Raw genomic sequence first — 12998 nt, forward strand, 5'->3', positions numbered from 1 at the left:
GTTAACAATGGTGCGAGAAGGGGGGGTATGATCGGTCACAGTCAAGGCGTTGTTGAAGCTCCCCTACCATCATGGCATTGCACATTTTAGCAACTCCATACCAACGCATCCCGGCTCTTCGATGGAGGCCCTCGTCATTGTCGCTACTCTAGGTACCATTGACAATGGTACCTATATTATCATCGCGGAAGAAGGTTTTCCATTTTTCATCCTTATAAATCGTATCAATTTTATGTGAAGGATGGTTAACGCTTGCTCGCATGAAATGTTATTACTAGTCACGATAGGATCACTAGTATATTAGGCTTCAACTTAGAAACTAGTAGACTAGGCATTTACTCGTACGAGCTACTGCCAAAGACGACGATACGGCCGTTGTCGGAGTCAAGGTCCTTTAATAGCAGCATGGTCAACAGCCAGTCTCCTAGATAATTGGCCGCGAAGCTTGTATCAAATCCTTTATCAGTAACAGATTGCTGCCCCAAGTCGTGATAACCTGTGTTGAGAATAAGTACACGTATTGGTGGGATATCACGTGTTGCTATACAGGTGTGAGGAGTATGAACGAACTCCCGCGCGTTTGCTAGTGGCGATAGTTCCATATTCCAATGATACTGATGCTTGAGTACTTGGATCTTTTCCCTTCATATTACCTTGGGTACGTATACGTTGCTTTTGATTTGTATATGGTCCTCGTGCGACCAACAAACAATCTCCCCTATTAGACTCATGTACCAAGACTTGATGTAAGGGCTCAGAATGTAAGCAGCTAGCCGCTACCTACACCATCATAGATAAGTTTTGTAGTGAGAATATGTACAAAGAAAGGATTTCCTCAGTATGAATAGTGGCTTCCGTAATTTTAGGTAAGTTTATAGTTCCCTGAAGAACAATAAGGTTGTTTTCCTGTCTTAGAAGCTTGACTTGTGACAACATTTTGCGTTCGATGCTTTCTGAAAGCTCACACGGTTGTGTCCGCTCGTTTAGGAGCTGACAACCCTACTATCACTACTCACAGTTGGGAGCTTAAAACGTTATATATGGGCCTATCAAGGACATGAGCTTATAGGTATAACCACTGTAACAAAGAGCTCTTGGAAATCCCAAAAAAATTCCTCCATCTTTTTGGTTTGCTCTTCCTATCATTATCACCTGTGATATTTTCTACGGAACAGTCTCTGGGATGCAAAACGGCCAAGGGCTACATCTTAGTTTTGCAGAATTATTGATGGTCTCTATTAATTGTTCCGATTCTATCGATACTTCTAACATAATAATTCTCTCCTTTACCTCTTCAATACTCGTAGCCTAAAATGCCTCTCTTCCTCGGAGAAGTAAAAGATGCGAAGGACTTCGACGAGATCCTCCTTGTCCTCTATGCCGACTTCGGTGAGCCCTATAACTCTTTGCGCAGATGGTTTATCCCAGTCCACACCACAGTCGAAGCAGCAATCGAAGATGCCAAAGCGCAGTACATGAAGTCTTGGAAGCAACACGGCAGCATCCACTGGGTCAAAGTCACGGATAACGATTCCGGCAATATTGTTGGGGCAGCCGAGTGGGAGATTCGCGAAAGAGTGAGCCCATCTGATGAGCCACGGAAACTCATTGACGCATATTGGCACATTGAGGGTACTGAAGAGAAGGCTTTTGCTGGAAAACTTGCTACAAGCTTAGAAGGGTTTATGAAAGACAGGATGGCCAGACCTCATATTGGTGTGTAGCCGCGCACTACATTAGATTCTGTAAGCTAACGTTAGAATTTAGAACTGGAACAACTGGTTGTACATCCTGATCACCGCAAAAGGGGCGCTGGAAGATTGCTTACCAACTGGGGGGTCCAGAAAGCGGATGAACTGGGATTAGAATGCTGTGTCGAGTCTGTCCTTTTTGCTGTGCCCATATACGAAAGGTGCGGGTTTGGCAACGTAGACTGCCTCGATCCGGACTTAACTACCTCCAATCCAAGTGCGAGATGGAAGGAGTACGAAGCAGATGACTTACGCGTCTTCTTGATGTGGCGCCTGGCGGGTCATGATTACCGTTCCGGAGAAGATAGACTACCACTGTCCATTATTTAACCTAGAAGTTAACTTGAGGTATCGTGCAATAATGAAACTATACCAGAGTTGAGCTACTACTACAGTCACATATACCTAGGTACACTGGTACGATAGGAGGAATAGGACCGAGCCCATAAAAGAATTAAACATCGGTGCGTTTACACCTGACGATCTACTAAAAGTTTACTGCCGGATATGATACGGAAGTACCTCATACAGGTGACTGACTGTACCGATAAACGTTACTAGAGTAACATAGCATAGACCACCACCTCAGATGACAAGTGAATGGTTGCTTGGACTGCTTAACAGCTGGCCGTCACCAAGGTGACTCTTTCTGCCCGAACTTAGTTACCGCCCTGTTTACCGCTCTAATTGCCGCTCTCGACGCGTATTTAATCCTGCCGTCCCTCGGCTCTCTGTCGGAAATCTTTGTTCACTTTCCAACAACTTTTCCAAAGCTTTGACTTTACAACTTCAATGTTCACAACCACAACACCTTTACAGAGAAGTTAATCAAAGCCCAACTACCCCTTTAACACTTTAATTCAATCATTACTTCTCCAATACTATTCACCTTCTATAAAGTATAGACCTTCTTTCAATCACTAAATACTACATCCTTTCTTAATCAAACTACACCTCTCAACTGTAAGTATTACCTCCTGTTATCTGTTTTCAGAGTCTCCTTCAAACAATCAGCGCTAACAATATTTCTCAAAGAGTTACTGAAGATGTCAACACAAAAGGAGATGAAAGTGGTCAATACCAGTGCGGCCAATAAGCGCATCGGGGGACATGGTACAGACTCTGTTGTGCCTGGACAAACTTCGGTCGCGGTGGCGGCTAAGGCGGCCTTTGGATCGACGCAACCATCTAACCCGTTGACATCCAAGCCTCCTAAAAAACACTTCCGAAATAAGTTCCAGAAAAAGAAGTTCTCAGAGGCGTTCCCCAAGAATGGGGCTCCGACAAAGAAGCTTCCATCTCTCGAGGCCTGCGGTAGAGGCACTGAATGTGCTGGGGCAACAGGCGAGCCCGTCGATGCTGCTGCGGCCCCGGCTGCTCTAGGTGTGGTGCCTGCAAGCCCCGACGACAAGGCAGCTCACAAGGCGAATGATGCGTCTCAAGAACTTGTCTTGGAGAAGTTCGACAAGCCTAATCTTAACGTCGACAAGAAAGAGTTCCAGAATGACATGAAGAAGTACGGCTTCAAGGGTCTGGCAGCTTCACGCTGGGCTTAAACTACTCTTTTATTAGAGGTGAGTAGTTGGACTTATGCTACCTGAAGGAAAATGATAGTTTGACTAACCCAGTATATATAGCAAGTTAATTCATCCTAATCAATACAACTTGATACATTGTTCTTTCCAAGATCACAACTTGTGAATCCTTGATTGTGACTTGCAATTCACCTTGTGAATGTTTCTCACGAGTTGCTCATCGAATTCGTGAGGAGGGCGAGTGCGCTACTACGACATGGTCTGCGCCCGTCCGCACGACTCACTTACAGACTCGCTTACTTGTCACAACAAGATAACTAACTTTATTATTCTCGAATGTTTCCTCAACAATCCCAAGCTCTATCTCAATACTCGAAAAAAAAAAAAAAAAGGGAACCGGATCAACCCACGGAAATTCAACCTTCTATAAATGGGTAAAAATGGTAACCTAGAGGACTAGGCAATAATCTAACCCTACCTCTATCGCGGCCAGGTAAGTTAATACTTCCTAAACGCAGCATAGGATTCCTTAGCTAACAAACAGCAGCAGTGGCCGTCGCCGCAAGTTGGGTGGCCCTGCCGTGGACTCATCACACTCGGCACTATGTTGGGCGCGGGTAGGCAATAAACTAACAAACCAAACTCAAGTCCTACCAGATGATGCGTCCCAACTGGCAAATGGATGACTATAGAGGGATAGGCTGTGATGGCGTCTGAAAAGGCTCATCGAGAGCCTAAAGGCCTGTCTCTTCTACTGAGGTTCGATCCGACTGGAACATCTCACGCCAACGAGTGAGATTAATGAGGAGGAGGGAAAGGGATTTTGTGACGTATGTGGTGGTCCCTGACATGGGCCTTGGCAAGACGTGCCGGGTCGGGACCTTTGGAAATCCCACGTACTGCGTGGTCCTGTTGCTGCAGCTAAACCTGTGTATCCGGCACGTTCACGCCCTTTTTCAAGGCGTGCGTGATCGGCGGCGTCAAGCTGAGGGGAATGGAGTTCTAGGGGGATTCATAAGAAAAGTGGTATTAGGCTTGACAATGCTATTATGACTAGGTACCTATACACAAAGACACAGGCTTCTAAGAAATGTTAGGGAAAGAGGTTGTCTAATCCACTTTATATCAAAATAATCGTCTTAATTAATGACTCGATACGTACATAGGGTATAGCAAATCCAAGTCCCACGTTATTATTATATAAAACCAGACTCCTTGGTATAACAACTGCAACCGAGTATCGAATTAAGAGTAAACAACCTAGCCGCCGCTCCTCATAACTGATCTATCTTAATATCAATATCTTCAGTGGCATATTGGCCGAAGAATAATTCTCTTCCTTCCTCTCCACCTTCTTCCTCTCCACATCATGTTTCTCCTATCCCACGTAGACTAACGTAAAAGAATCTATTGCCGCGTCGGACTTAGAGGACGGTTGAAACCGCCGACGCGATTCATGTACTGGCGGTACTCAGTCTTCTTCTCCTTACGCACAGCACCTGCGTTATTGCCCAGGACATGCGTGCCCTTCGTCGTGCCGAAACCGCCAAAGCCCATCATAGCTTGCATCGCGCTAAGACCGTCATCTTCTTCCACCACCACATCATCATCGTCCTCCTTGTCTTCGTCCATAGCGTCTCCTCTATCCGGTGTCTCGGTCCTTTGCCTTCTACTGTCCTCCGGCTCTTCCTGCGCGTCGTGTTTTCTCCCCATTGCGCTCTTACTACCACTACCGCTACCGCGGCTGGAAGCTTCCTCTTCATGTGGTTGATGTTTGGGACCGACTTTGAACTGTAGCGATGATGCGCCAGCCTCGGGTTTGCTGTTATTGGGGCGTGGTCGCGTTGGCAGCGGAGAGTTGCTATGCGAATGTGTGTTGCGGTCTAGCTTGCTGGCTGGACTTCGAGTGGGTGATGCAGAGCGCCGTGGGCTTCGGTCCCGACCTGGGCCTGTTTTGTAGTTAGCCCTGATCCTAGATATGCCTGGAGCTAGTTGCTCTTCGGGAACTTCGTCGCGGAACATACCTCTAGTTGCGCCCTCATCCCTACCGCGTCTCCTATCCCTACCCCCTCCCCTCCTATCGTGGTAATCATTCCCTTTAGCCCACCCTCTATCGTTGTCTCGAGCTCGATCTCTCTCGGGCTCGCGACGGTCACGGTGCTTTTCGCGGCGGTCTTGTCGGGGCGATCGCGATCTGGACCGGTAGCGACGATCTTTGCCGCGGTGGCTGTCTTCTCGATCCCGACCGCGATCGTCCTTCTTGTCGCGTGCGTCTGGTTCGTGGCGGTTGCGGCGTTCGGACTCATCCCACATCTGCTTGCTGTCCGGGCGATTTCGACGCCGGCGAGCTTGATCAGCCATGCTTTCCTTCTTGTCGCAGGATTGATTATTTGGAAGATGCGATTTTAATTATGAATGCTACAAGAGTACAAAGTGAAGAAGGCTCGGGTTTTATTCGGATTTGTCGTATTGTGTTCTACCTAAGTTTCTTTAAATAAAGAATCAGTTGTCGTCATGATTAGAAGAAGTGTAAATGCACTTGATTTATGCGTTCTGATTGGGCCATATTAATATGGGGTTTGAATTACATAATCGACTGCAGCTATAAAGTGACTTAGGTACGTACAAAGGTAATCTTCTACTATCAACCCCACTACCATAAGAACCTACCATCTACAACTTCGATATTATGTACGCTTACATGCCTCCACCAATATCATGACGGCAGGCTTATGCCCCGCTGTTGCAAAAGCTGTACCATAGAGTCTAGGCCTAAATCCAACGCCAGCTCTAATATCTGCGACCGAGCAGCTGCATCGCCAATGTTCAGGTCCAGTAGCAGTCTCACCATAGCAGTGTGCTCAAGCCGGACAGCTTCGAAAAGCGGCCACCAGTCGTTGTCAATTGGCTTGGCGCCGCTGTTAATCAGCTTGCGCACAATCGTCATACTCCCGCTCATAGCTGCGGCTCTTAGTGGTGAGCCGCGCTGCTGCATAGTTTGACAGTTGGGATCAGCACCGCGCTTCAGTAGTAGATCAACCATGTCTTCGTGCCAGTACCGCGCCGCACAGGACAGTGGGTTGCAATTAAGCCTTCCTCCGCCGTTTATATCGGCACCTGCATCAAGGAGATATCTTACTATGTCCACATTGCCTAGCTCGGCGTAGCGTAGCAAGAGGAACCGGTTGTCTAACCCCGGATCTTGAAAGAATGTTTGAATGTACTGAAACGTTTCTGGAGTCTTGGCGCACAGAAGGGCAGATCGGAGGTCTCTACCCTGCTTGGAGTGTGGATCGACTTGGCCGAATAGGTAACCGGCAAAATCCTTGCTATCAGGTGTCATTCGTGAAGGAGGATATATCGCCAGACGGAGTATGTTCATATCTCCGCGGATTGACGCTCCCTTGATAGAGCCGGGTCCGGTCTTGCCTCGCCAGGAATCGGCTTCAAATGGTATATTCTCAAAATCTGGCAAGTATTCCTGAAGAAACCTTAACATATCGGCATTGCCTGCCCATGCGGCGAGCTGCATAGGCGAAGGGATTACTTGATTATTCACTGTTGGACAGTGACCATCTGAAAGTAATTGTCTAGCTAGGGGGAGGTTATCGAGATAAGCTGCTGCACCCAAGAGATTCTGACCTAAGTTTGGAGTATCGCTATCATGTGGACGGTCTTCTCGGCAACCTTGCATGCCTACATATCGCTCCAGCGCGAGCCAACACAGGGTATCGAGCATCTCGATATATTCTCCTTGTATCTGGCGGCAAATACTCTCTGCTAGGTGCCGTATTTCGACGAAGCAGCGTACGTTAGGGTCATTTTCACTTTTGACTCGATAGACAAAATAAGAATGCCATAAATCGACGGCCCCATACTGCTTCCGAATATACCACAGCTCCATGAAGTCGAGGTCATTGTAGCGAGGTATAATACTAAAGTCGTCAAGAAGCCTCGACTCAAATAGAGCAGGCTGGAGGCAGTTATAAAATTGTTCTGAATTATCATCAGCTGGTTTCTGGCTTGGCGAAGATGGGAGTCGACCTACTGCAGACGAGCTTTAGTCTAAGGCCTCTTGTGACGCCACGGGAAATGACAGCCTGGAGCAAGACCATGTGCATTAATTCGACTGGAAGGTCAAGTATATGCATTTCGGTTATTGTCCGTGAGTTGCGAAATAGGAGAGTCTGTTCGTATGGCTAACTATCGTAGTCCGGATTTGTAGGTTGGTATGCGAGATAGTTGACTCGGACATAGCTAGCGATTACTGACGATTACGAGTGACAAACGCTGCGGTATTTCAAATAAGGCGGGGAAACGTAACTGCTACAATCGTGGTCCCGATATTGATGTTTGGGACGGGAACTGGTGCGAGGCTAACTCTTCTCGAGTAGTTCTGCTCTAGTTCATGTCTCGATACGTCATAAGTGGTAGGTTTATCACACTATTGATTCCTTTGAGGATATATAAAAAAAGACTTTGATCCTTATAGATCGATCCATGGATTCGGCCGCGAGATTTAGTCACCGTGACGTTGACTTCATGAAGAAGTTGATATTTTTATTTCACCGGTCTGTCGGTCTCTTTAGCGGCCTCGCAATTTACCGCCCTTATAAGCATGAAGCCTCGTGATCAACTACATAGCCTCGGAGGTAGTTATTCTTTTAGAAAGTTTGACAAACAGAAACTGGGTACTTTGAATCCTCTTGGCATTGTTTTCGTCGGTGAAGGTGTGATATGATATCAGTTTTCTAAATAAAACAGACGCTTGCGCAGGGCTACTCGGATGGATTGCCGTATATTGGTGGCTGTGGCACAAGCGACCAATTCCTCAAGCAGCTACTTGGGTGTTTTTGGCAGAGTCAGCTCCAGGGGCGTAAGCTAACACCACACTAGTTATGACGATCAATATTAGATAAGCTCACCACCTACGCGCTGGTATCATCAGCTCGAATACGAAAACAGCACTGAGGATGATGATCAAGATGGGATAGGACTTGTAGAAATGCATATAAAGGCTCAAAGGGTTCACCTTGTTTCCGGTCTCTCGTCTCCATCATCACCATCACCTTCACACAACAAGCCTTCTAGCTACTAGCTATTCGATCTCATCAACCAAGCCCACCAGTTTTATAACTATTTTCTAGCTCACAAGCATACAAAATGCGTACTTCCTTCTTCAAGGCCGCAACCTTCGCCCTTCTCGGGCTTGGCAACGTCTTCCCTAGCGTTCTAGGTGCCCCGACTTCCAATGAGGTCGAAGAGGTAAGCTGGCTTCTATCATTTTCTCTTAAGCATTACTAACATCGATTTTACAGCGTTCCGACACACTGATGGCTAGGGCCAAGGAAGTTCCTGATATCACAAAGCAGGGATACAAGGTCGACGATGGCACTGGTCTACCAAGGAAGAAGACTTACAAGGTCACTACTGAGCACTACACTGGTACCCTCGACCTGATCCGAGTCGAGACCGCTAACAAGCTGGCTGCCGTCTTGGATGCCAACAACTCGGATGACATGACTCCTAACCGAGCCAAGCTCCGTGACATCGTCATGTATGTGTACTCGAAGAAGGGAAACCTAAAGCCGGAAGAGATCCAGAAGGTCCGCTTTGAGGTTGTCGTGGAGAAGGCCACCAACGCCGCTATTAAGGCTGCCTACGAGAAGCTAGGCAAGACTACTGGCGACTTCACCGTCAAGAGCAGCGATAGCGGCACGGAGAAGGAAGTCTTCGACAGCCTCTCCGGTACCCCCTTCGGTAAGATCGCTAGCAGCTACCACGGCGACTACAACGCAGGCCAGATCAAGGAAATCAAGATCGAAGACAGCCCGACCCGCCCCACCATGGAGGTCCACTTGGGCTAAGTGGGCTATGTATGATATATATATATATACATGGATTGGGTGTACGGATTACGCTCGGCACATCGGGGCTGGGGTTCAGGCATGGTATGGCAAGGTTTTCTTTGGGTTCCCTTCTTTCCTATCAGCTAGTTAGTAGCTTTCTAGCTCTACTCTCGAGCAAGAGTAAAAATTCGTCATTCGTTAGATCCTAGAATAAAATGAAGCCGTTTCTGGCTCTATAAATCAAGACGGTGTCTACATTGGCTCGTGACGCGTTTAATGCATTCATTCAAGCAGTGTAAGCAATCCCCACAGATCCTGACAGCTAAGCTTTTCGGAAAAGCGGCTGTAAACATGGAGACTCGTCTAATCTGACGTGAGAAAGGCTTGTTTAGATGTTACGTTTATATATTAGCTTTGCGAGGCGAGGAGGCGTTAATATACCCACTGGTAAGCTTTACTTGTTCAATTAACGACTTGCATAAATTAATAGATCCGCCGTAAGCCTTTTATTAATAGCTGAAATGATGAATATCGTGGCCAAATGAGTTATGGGTAGCCTCAAATCAAACTAGTCTTATGACTATGAAAATATCGCAAACAAGTACCTATCTTGCAAATGGTATGTTCTTATATACATGTGGAATTCCCCTTTTTCTTGGCGTAGATGTGAATAAGGTTATCGGTGAGGCTGCGCGCCAAGACTGAAAGGTTCCAATGTACATAGGTGGGATGTCTTGGCACCTGTACCTGTGTACCTGTTAGGTACGTACTGCAGTACCTGATTGTTAACTTTAAAGGAGCCGGGGTGGACCCTGACGTCAAACCAATTGAAAGCTTCCCGCACCAAAATTCCAAAACTGTGTTCACTTTTGAAGCTTCCAAAAGGCCGAGCCGCTAATCGGAAAGCTCTAGAAAACCGGCATCTTGCCATTGCTTCTTCTAACTAGGTATTCTACAAGAAGGAGATTCGCCTATTCGATGCCGTCATGACGCTCTCAGGTCAATTGACAGCTGTGCTGTCATTTCTTGCCGTACCGTTATTTGCCCCGTTGGCAGCTTGTCAGGTTGAGGGTGAAGGTATTCTCAATGCCGAAATTGGCCGCTTAAACAACCAGAGCCTCTTATGGGGTCCTTATCGTCCAAACTTGTATTTTGGAGTCCGCCCCAGGATACCCAAGAGCTTGGCCACTGGTCTCTTATGGGCAAAGGTTGATAATTATGTCGAGGTCCAAAATAGTAAGCCCTACAACCTACCGTGTACCTAAGTCAAGCTGTAAACGGGATTATTGATTTAGCACTTAGGCTTCCGTTACACATGTGAGCAACATGAGGGAATGGCCGGTTATGGATGGGATGAGTATGATACCCGAAGAGGCGGTGTGCAGCATATTCATGATGCCGGAAACAAAATTGACATAACTACTGAGTTCGTCAAGATCCCGAGTGGCGCTCATGGTGGCAGCTGGGCAGCCCGCATTAAAGGCGAGCCCCGGGATGATGCACCCTCTGACCTCCAGACCACGGTGCTGTTTTACGTTGCCTCGGAGTCTCTCGGTGAGACCGTTGATATTGGCAGCGACGGCGACGAGCACGGATTCGAAGGCGACGTAACTTTTGTTGGCAAGTCCGCGGTTCTAGGTGACTATAAGCTAGTCGTGACTAAGGGCACGGGCGATCATCCTAACAGCGATCATGCCATATCTAGCAAAAGAGATCTTAGCAAGACGGTAGTGCAGTCATTAATTGTACCTGAAGAGCACTTATGGCAGGCTAAGCAACTCCTATTCCAGCAGCTCAAGGCGGGTGTAGACGAGATCATTCAGGAATATGGAGCTGAGAACGCACCCCCACCCTGGCAAGTTTACCAACTCTCGAACAAGCCTAACCCTGGAAACTTTCATCTTGTCCAAAAGGTATTCGAGGGGCCTTTCGAGTTTGATATTCTATTCTCGAGCGGCTCTGCTGGTAAGGATATTACAAGCGAGGATTTGACTCGGGAGATCAAATCGACAACCGAGTCTTTCAACGAGCGGTTTGTCGACGTCTTTGCGCCGCAGGCTCCGTTCAACGCCGACAAGTACCGCAAATTTGGGCAAAGTATGCTTTCCAATCTCGCTGGAGGCATAGGATACTTCTACGGACAGCATGTGGTAGATCGGTCGTACGCTCCCGAATATGATGAGGAAAACGAAGGGTTCTGGGAAGAGACCGCAGAAGCTCGCGCACGTAGGCAAGAGCAGCTTGAGGGCCCATACGAACTGTTCTCTAGTATCCCGTCTCGACCCTTTTTCCCTCGCGGATTTCTATGGGATGAAGGCTTTCACCTCCTCCCCATTGCCGATTGGGATATTGATCTTACTCTCGAGATTGTGAAGAGCTGGTACAACTTGATGGACGAGGACGGTTGGATTGCCCGAGAACAGATCCTCGGCGATGAAGCTCGAAGCAAGGTGCCTCCCGAGTTTCAAGTTCAATACCCGCACTACGCCAACCCTCCGACGCTATACCTGGTTCTCGAAGCTTTCACCGAAAGGCTGCAAAAGACAAATGGCAGCCAGCACGTAGGCGAGAAAGAACATCTTACACCAGACACCGTTTTAGAAAGCGCACACGTTGATAACCCCTCATTGGGTATCGAGTACCTTCGCAATCTATATCCCCTTCTACGCCGCCAATTCCAGTGGTTCAAGAAGACCCAGTTCGGCGATATCAAATCGTACGACCGACAGGCCTACTCTACGAAGGAAGCCTACCGTTGGCGCGGGCGCTCTATTCAGCACATCCTAACGAGCGGATTGGACGACTACCCCCGACCGCAACCTCCTCACCCTGGTGAGCTGCACGTGGACTTGATGTCTTGGATGGGCATGACAGCCAGAGTGCTAGCGAAGATCGCAGACATCGTCGGCCTCCCTGAAGACGTGCAGGAGTACAACAAGGTGTTCGATGGTATATCGCACAACCTGGTCGACCTGCACTGGTCCGAATCCGCAGGCTGCTTCTGCGACGCCACGATCGATGAATTTGAGGAGCACACCCTTGTCTGTCACAAGGGTTATATCTCCCTATTTCCGTTCCTACTAGGTCTGCTTCAGCCTGATGACCCCAAGCTCGGCAAACTCCTTGATCTCCTAGGTGACGAGGAGGAGCTGTTTAGCCCCCACGGCATCAGGAGCTTAAGCAAGAAATCCGAGTTCTACGGCACGGACGAGAATTACTGGCGTAGTCCTGTGTGGATTAATATTAACTACCTCGCTATCGTGCAACTCCGAGTAAGTTCAACTGCTGCTCAACCTTATCCTCCCATCCCTTTTCTTCTCCCCTCTTCATTATCCCAATCTACCCATTCAATCCTTCATAGACACTCACATAAACCTCAACACACCGCTAACCAACCTATTCCAGAACTACGCCACCCAAGACGGCCCCTTCGCCGCCAAAGCCAAGACCCTATACGCCAAGCTGCGGAAGAACATAGTCGAGACCGTGTACCAGAGCTGGGAGGACACGGGTTTCGCCTGGGAACAGTATAACCCCGAAACCGGCAACGGTCAGCGCACGCAGCACTTCACTGGCTGGACTAGTCTCGTCGTCAAGATCATGGCTTTGGATGATCTAAGCTCCTGGTCGACGGGCGGGAGCGCGGCGGAAAGGGAGAGGGATGAGCTATAGGGCGTTTTCGCGTGATGAAAAGGTTTTATGAAGAATACGATGCGTATGGAATGACGTTACGCTTGAGGAGAGCGGTGGGGGAGGAATGTCCATATTTTGCCTAGATGAAATTCTAATGACAATTGAGATGAATGATATGATATGCCAATGATCTTTTAAAGCATATAATGAGCCTTGAAAATACAAGACGA

General features: G+C 47.9%; 7 protein-coding genes across 7 annotated transcripts; 4 read left to right on the forward strand and 3 right to left on the reverse strand.

Annotated features, from left to right (window-relative positions):
* Positions 1-335: 335 nt before the first annotated feature.
* F4817DRAFT_315029 (uncharacterized protein) lies at positions 336-602 on the reverse strand (the record flags this gene model as incomplete). Its single annotated transcript, XM_049300480.1, has 2 exons — positions 336-496; positions 548-602. The coding sequence occupies 2 exons, from the start codon at positions 600-602 to the stop codon at positions 336-338; spliced, it is 216 nt and encodes a 71-aa protein (XP_049159827.1).
* Positions 603-1313: 711 nt separating this feature from the next.
* Positions 1314-2081, forward strand: F4817DRAFT_315030 (uncharacterized protein; the record flags this gene model as incomplete). Its single annotated transcript, XM_049300481.1, has 2 exons — positions 1314-1716; positions 1768-2081. 2 exons carry the CDS (start codon positions 1314-1316, stop codon positions 2079-2081), a joined length of 717 nt encoding a protein of 238 aa, XP_049159828.1.
* Positions 2082-2513: 432 nt separating this feature from the next.
* F4817DRAFT_72908 (uncharacterized protein) lies at positions 2514-3456 on the forward strand. The gene is made up of 3 exons (XM_049307829.1): positions 2514-2714; positions 2787-3325; positions 3389-3456. The coding sequence occupies exon 2, from the start codon at positions 2798-2800 to the stop codon at positions 3305-3307; it is 510 nt and encodes a 169-aa protein (XP_049159829.1). The 5' UTR covers positions 2514-2714; positions 2787-2797; the 3' UTR covers positions 3308-3325; positions 3389-3456.
* An 842-nt stretch (positions 3457-4298) lies between these two features.
* Positions 4299-5811, reverse strand: F4817DRAFT_334864 (DUF1777-domain-containing protein). The gene is made up of 2 exons (XM_049302962.1): positions 5311-5811; positions 4299-5235 (listed from the first exon to the last, which is right to left on the reverse strand). The coding sequence occupies exons 1-2, from the start codon at positions 5645-5647 to the stop codon at positions 4694-4696; spliced, it is 879 nt and encodes a 292-aa protein (XP_049159830.1). The 5' UTR covers positions 5648-5811; the 3' UTR covers positions 4299-4693.
* Positions 5812-6002: 191 nt separating this feature from the next.
* Positions 6003-7437, reverse strand: F4817DRAFT_315033 (ankyrin; the record flags this gene model as incomplete). The annotated part of the gene is made up of 2 exons (XM_049300482.1): positions 6003-7282; positions 7335-7437. The coding sequence occupies 2 exons, from the start codon at positions 7435-7437 to the stop codon at positions 6003-6005; spliced, it is 1383 nt and encodes a 460-aa protein (XP_049159831.1).
* A 747-nt stretch (positions 7438-8184) lies between these two features.
* On the forward strand, positions 8185-9749 carry F4817DRAFT_72928 (uncharacterized protein). Its single transcript, XM_049307830.1, has 2 exons — positions 8185-8551; positions 8605-9749. The coding sequence occupies exons 1-2, from the start codon at positions 8450-8452 to the stop codon at positions 9151-9153; spliced, it is 651 nt and encodes a 216-aa protein (XP_049159832.1). The 5' UTR covers positions 8185-8449; the 3' UTR covers positions 9154-9749.
* A 202-nt stretch (positions 9750-9951) lies between these two features.
* F4817DRAFT_72967 (glycoside hydrolase family 63 protein) lies at positions 9952-12962 on the forward strand. Its single transcript, XM_049307831.1, has 3 exons — positions 9952-10371; positions 10438-12407; positions 12541-12962. Exons 1-3 carry the CDS (start codon positions 10122-10124, stop codon positions 12805-12807), a joined length of 2487 nt encoding a protein of 828 aa, XP_049159833.1. The 5' UTR covers positions 9952-10121; the 3' UTR covers positions 12808-12962.
* Positions 12963-12998: the final 36 nt, after the last annotated feature.

Source organism: Daldinia loculata, assembly GCF_022478755.1.
Source record: "Daldinia loculata strain CBS 113971 unplaced genomic scaffold F4817scaffold_19, whole genome shotgun sequence".
Lineage (NCBI taxonomy): Eukaryota > Fungi > Ascomycota > Sordariomycetes > Xylariales > Hypoxylaceae > Daldinia > Daldinia loculata.

Bases quoted from the DNA above. Each gene is read 5' to 3' on its own strand.
- F4817DRAFT_72908 (XM_049307829.1), top strand. From the start codon at position 2,798: ATGTCAACACAAAAGGAGATGAAAGTGGTCAATACCAGTGCGGCCAAT.
- F4817DRAFT_334864 (XM_049302962.1), bottom strand. From the start codon at position 5,647: ATGGCTGATCAAGCTCGCCGGCGTCGAAATCGCCCGGACAGCAAGCAG. The intron at 5,236-5,310 runs GTATGTTCCGCG...ACTACAAAACAG, and splicing joins GGATGAGGGCGCAACTAGAG to GCCCAGGTCGGGACCGAAGC.
- F4817DRAFT_72928 (XM_049307830.1), top strand. From the start codon at position 8,450: ATGCGTACTTCCTTCTTCAAGGCCGCAACCTTCGCCCTTCTCGGGCTT. The intron at 8,552-8,604 runs GTAAGCTGGCTT...TCGATTTTACAG, and splicing joins CTTCCAATGAGGTCGAAGAG to CGTTCCGACACACTGATGGC.
- F4817DRAFT_72967 (XM_049307831.1), top strand. From the start codon at position 10,122: ATGACGCTCTCAGGTCAATTGACAGCTGTGCTGTCATTTCTTGCCGTA. The intron at 10,372-10,437 runs GTAAGCCCTACA...TTTAGCACTTAG, and splicing joins TTATGTCGAGGTCCAAAATA to GCTTCCGTTACACATGTGAG. The intron at 12,408-12,540 runs GTAAGTTCAACT...AACCTATTCCAG, and splicing joins TCGCTATCGTGCAACTCCGA to AACTACGCCACCCAAGACGG.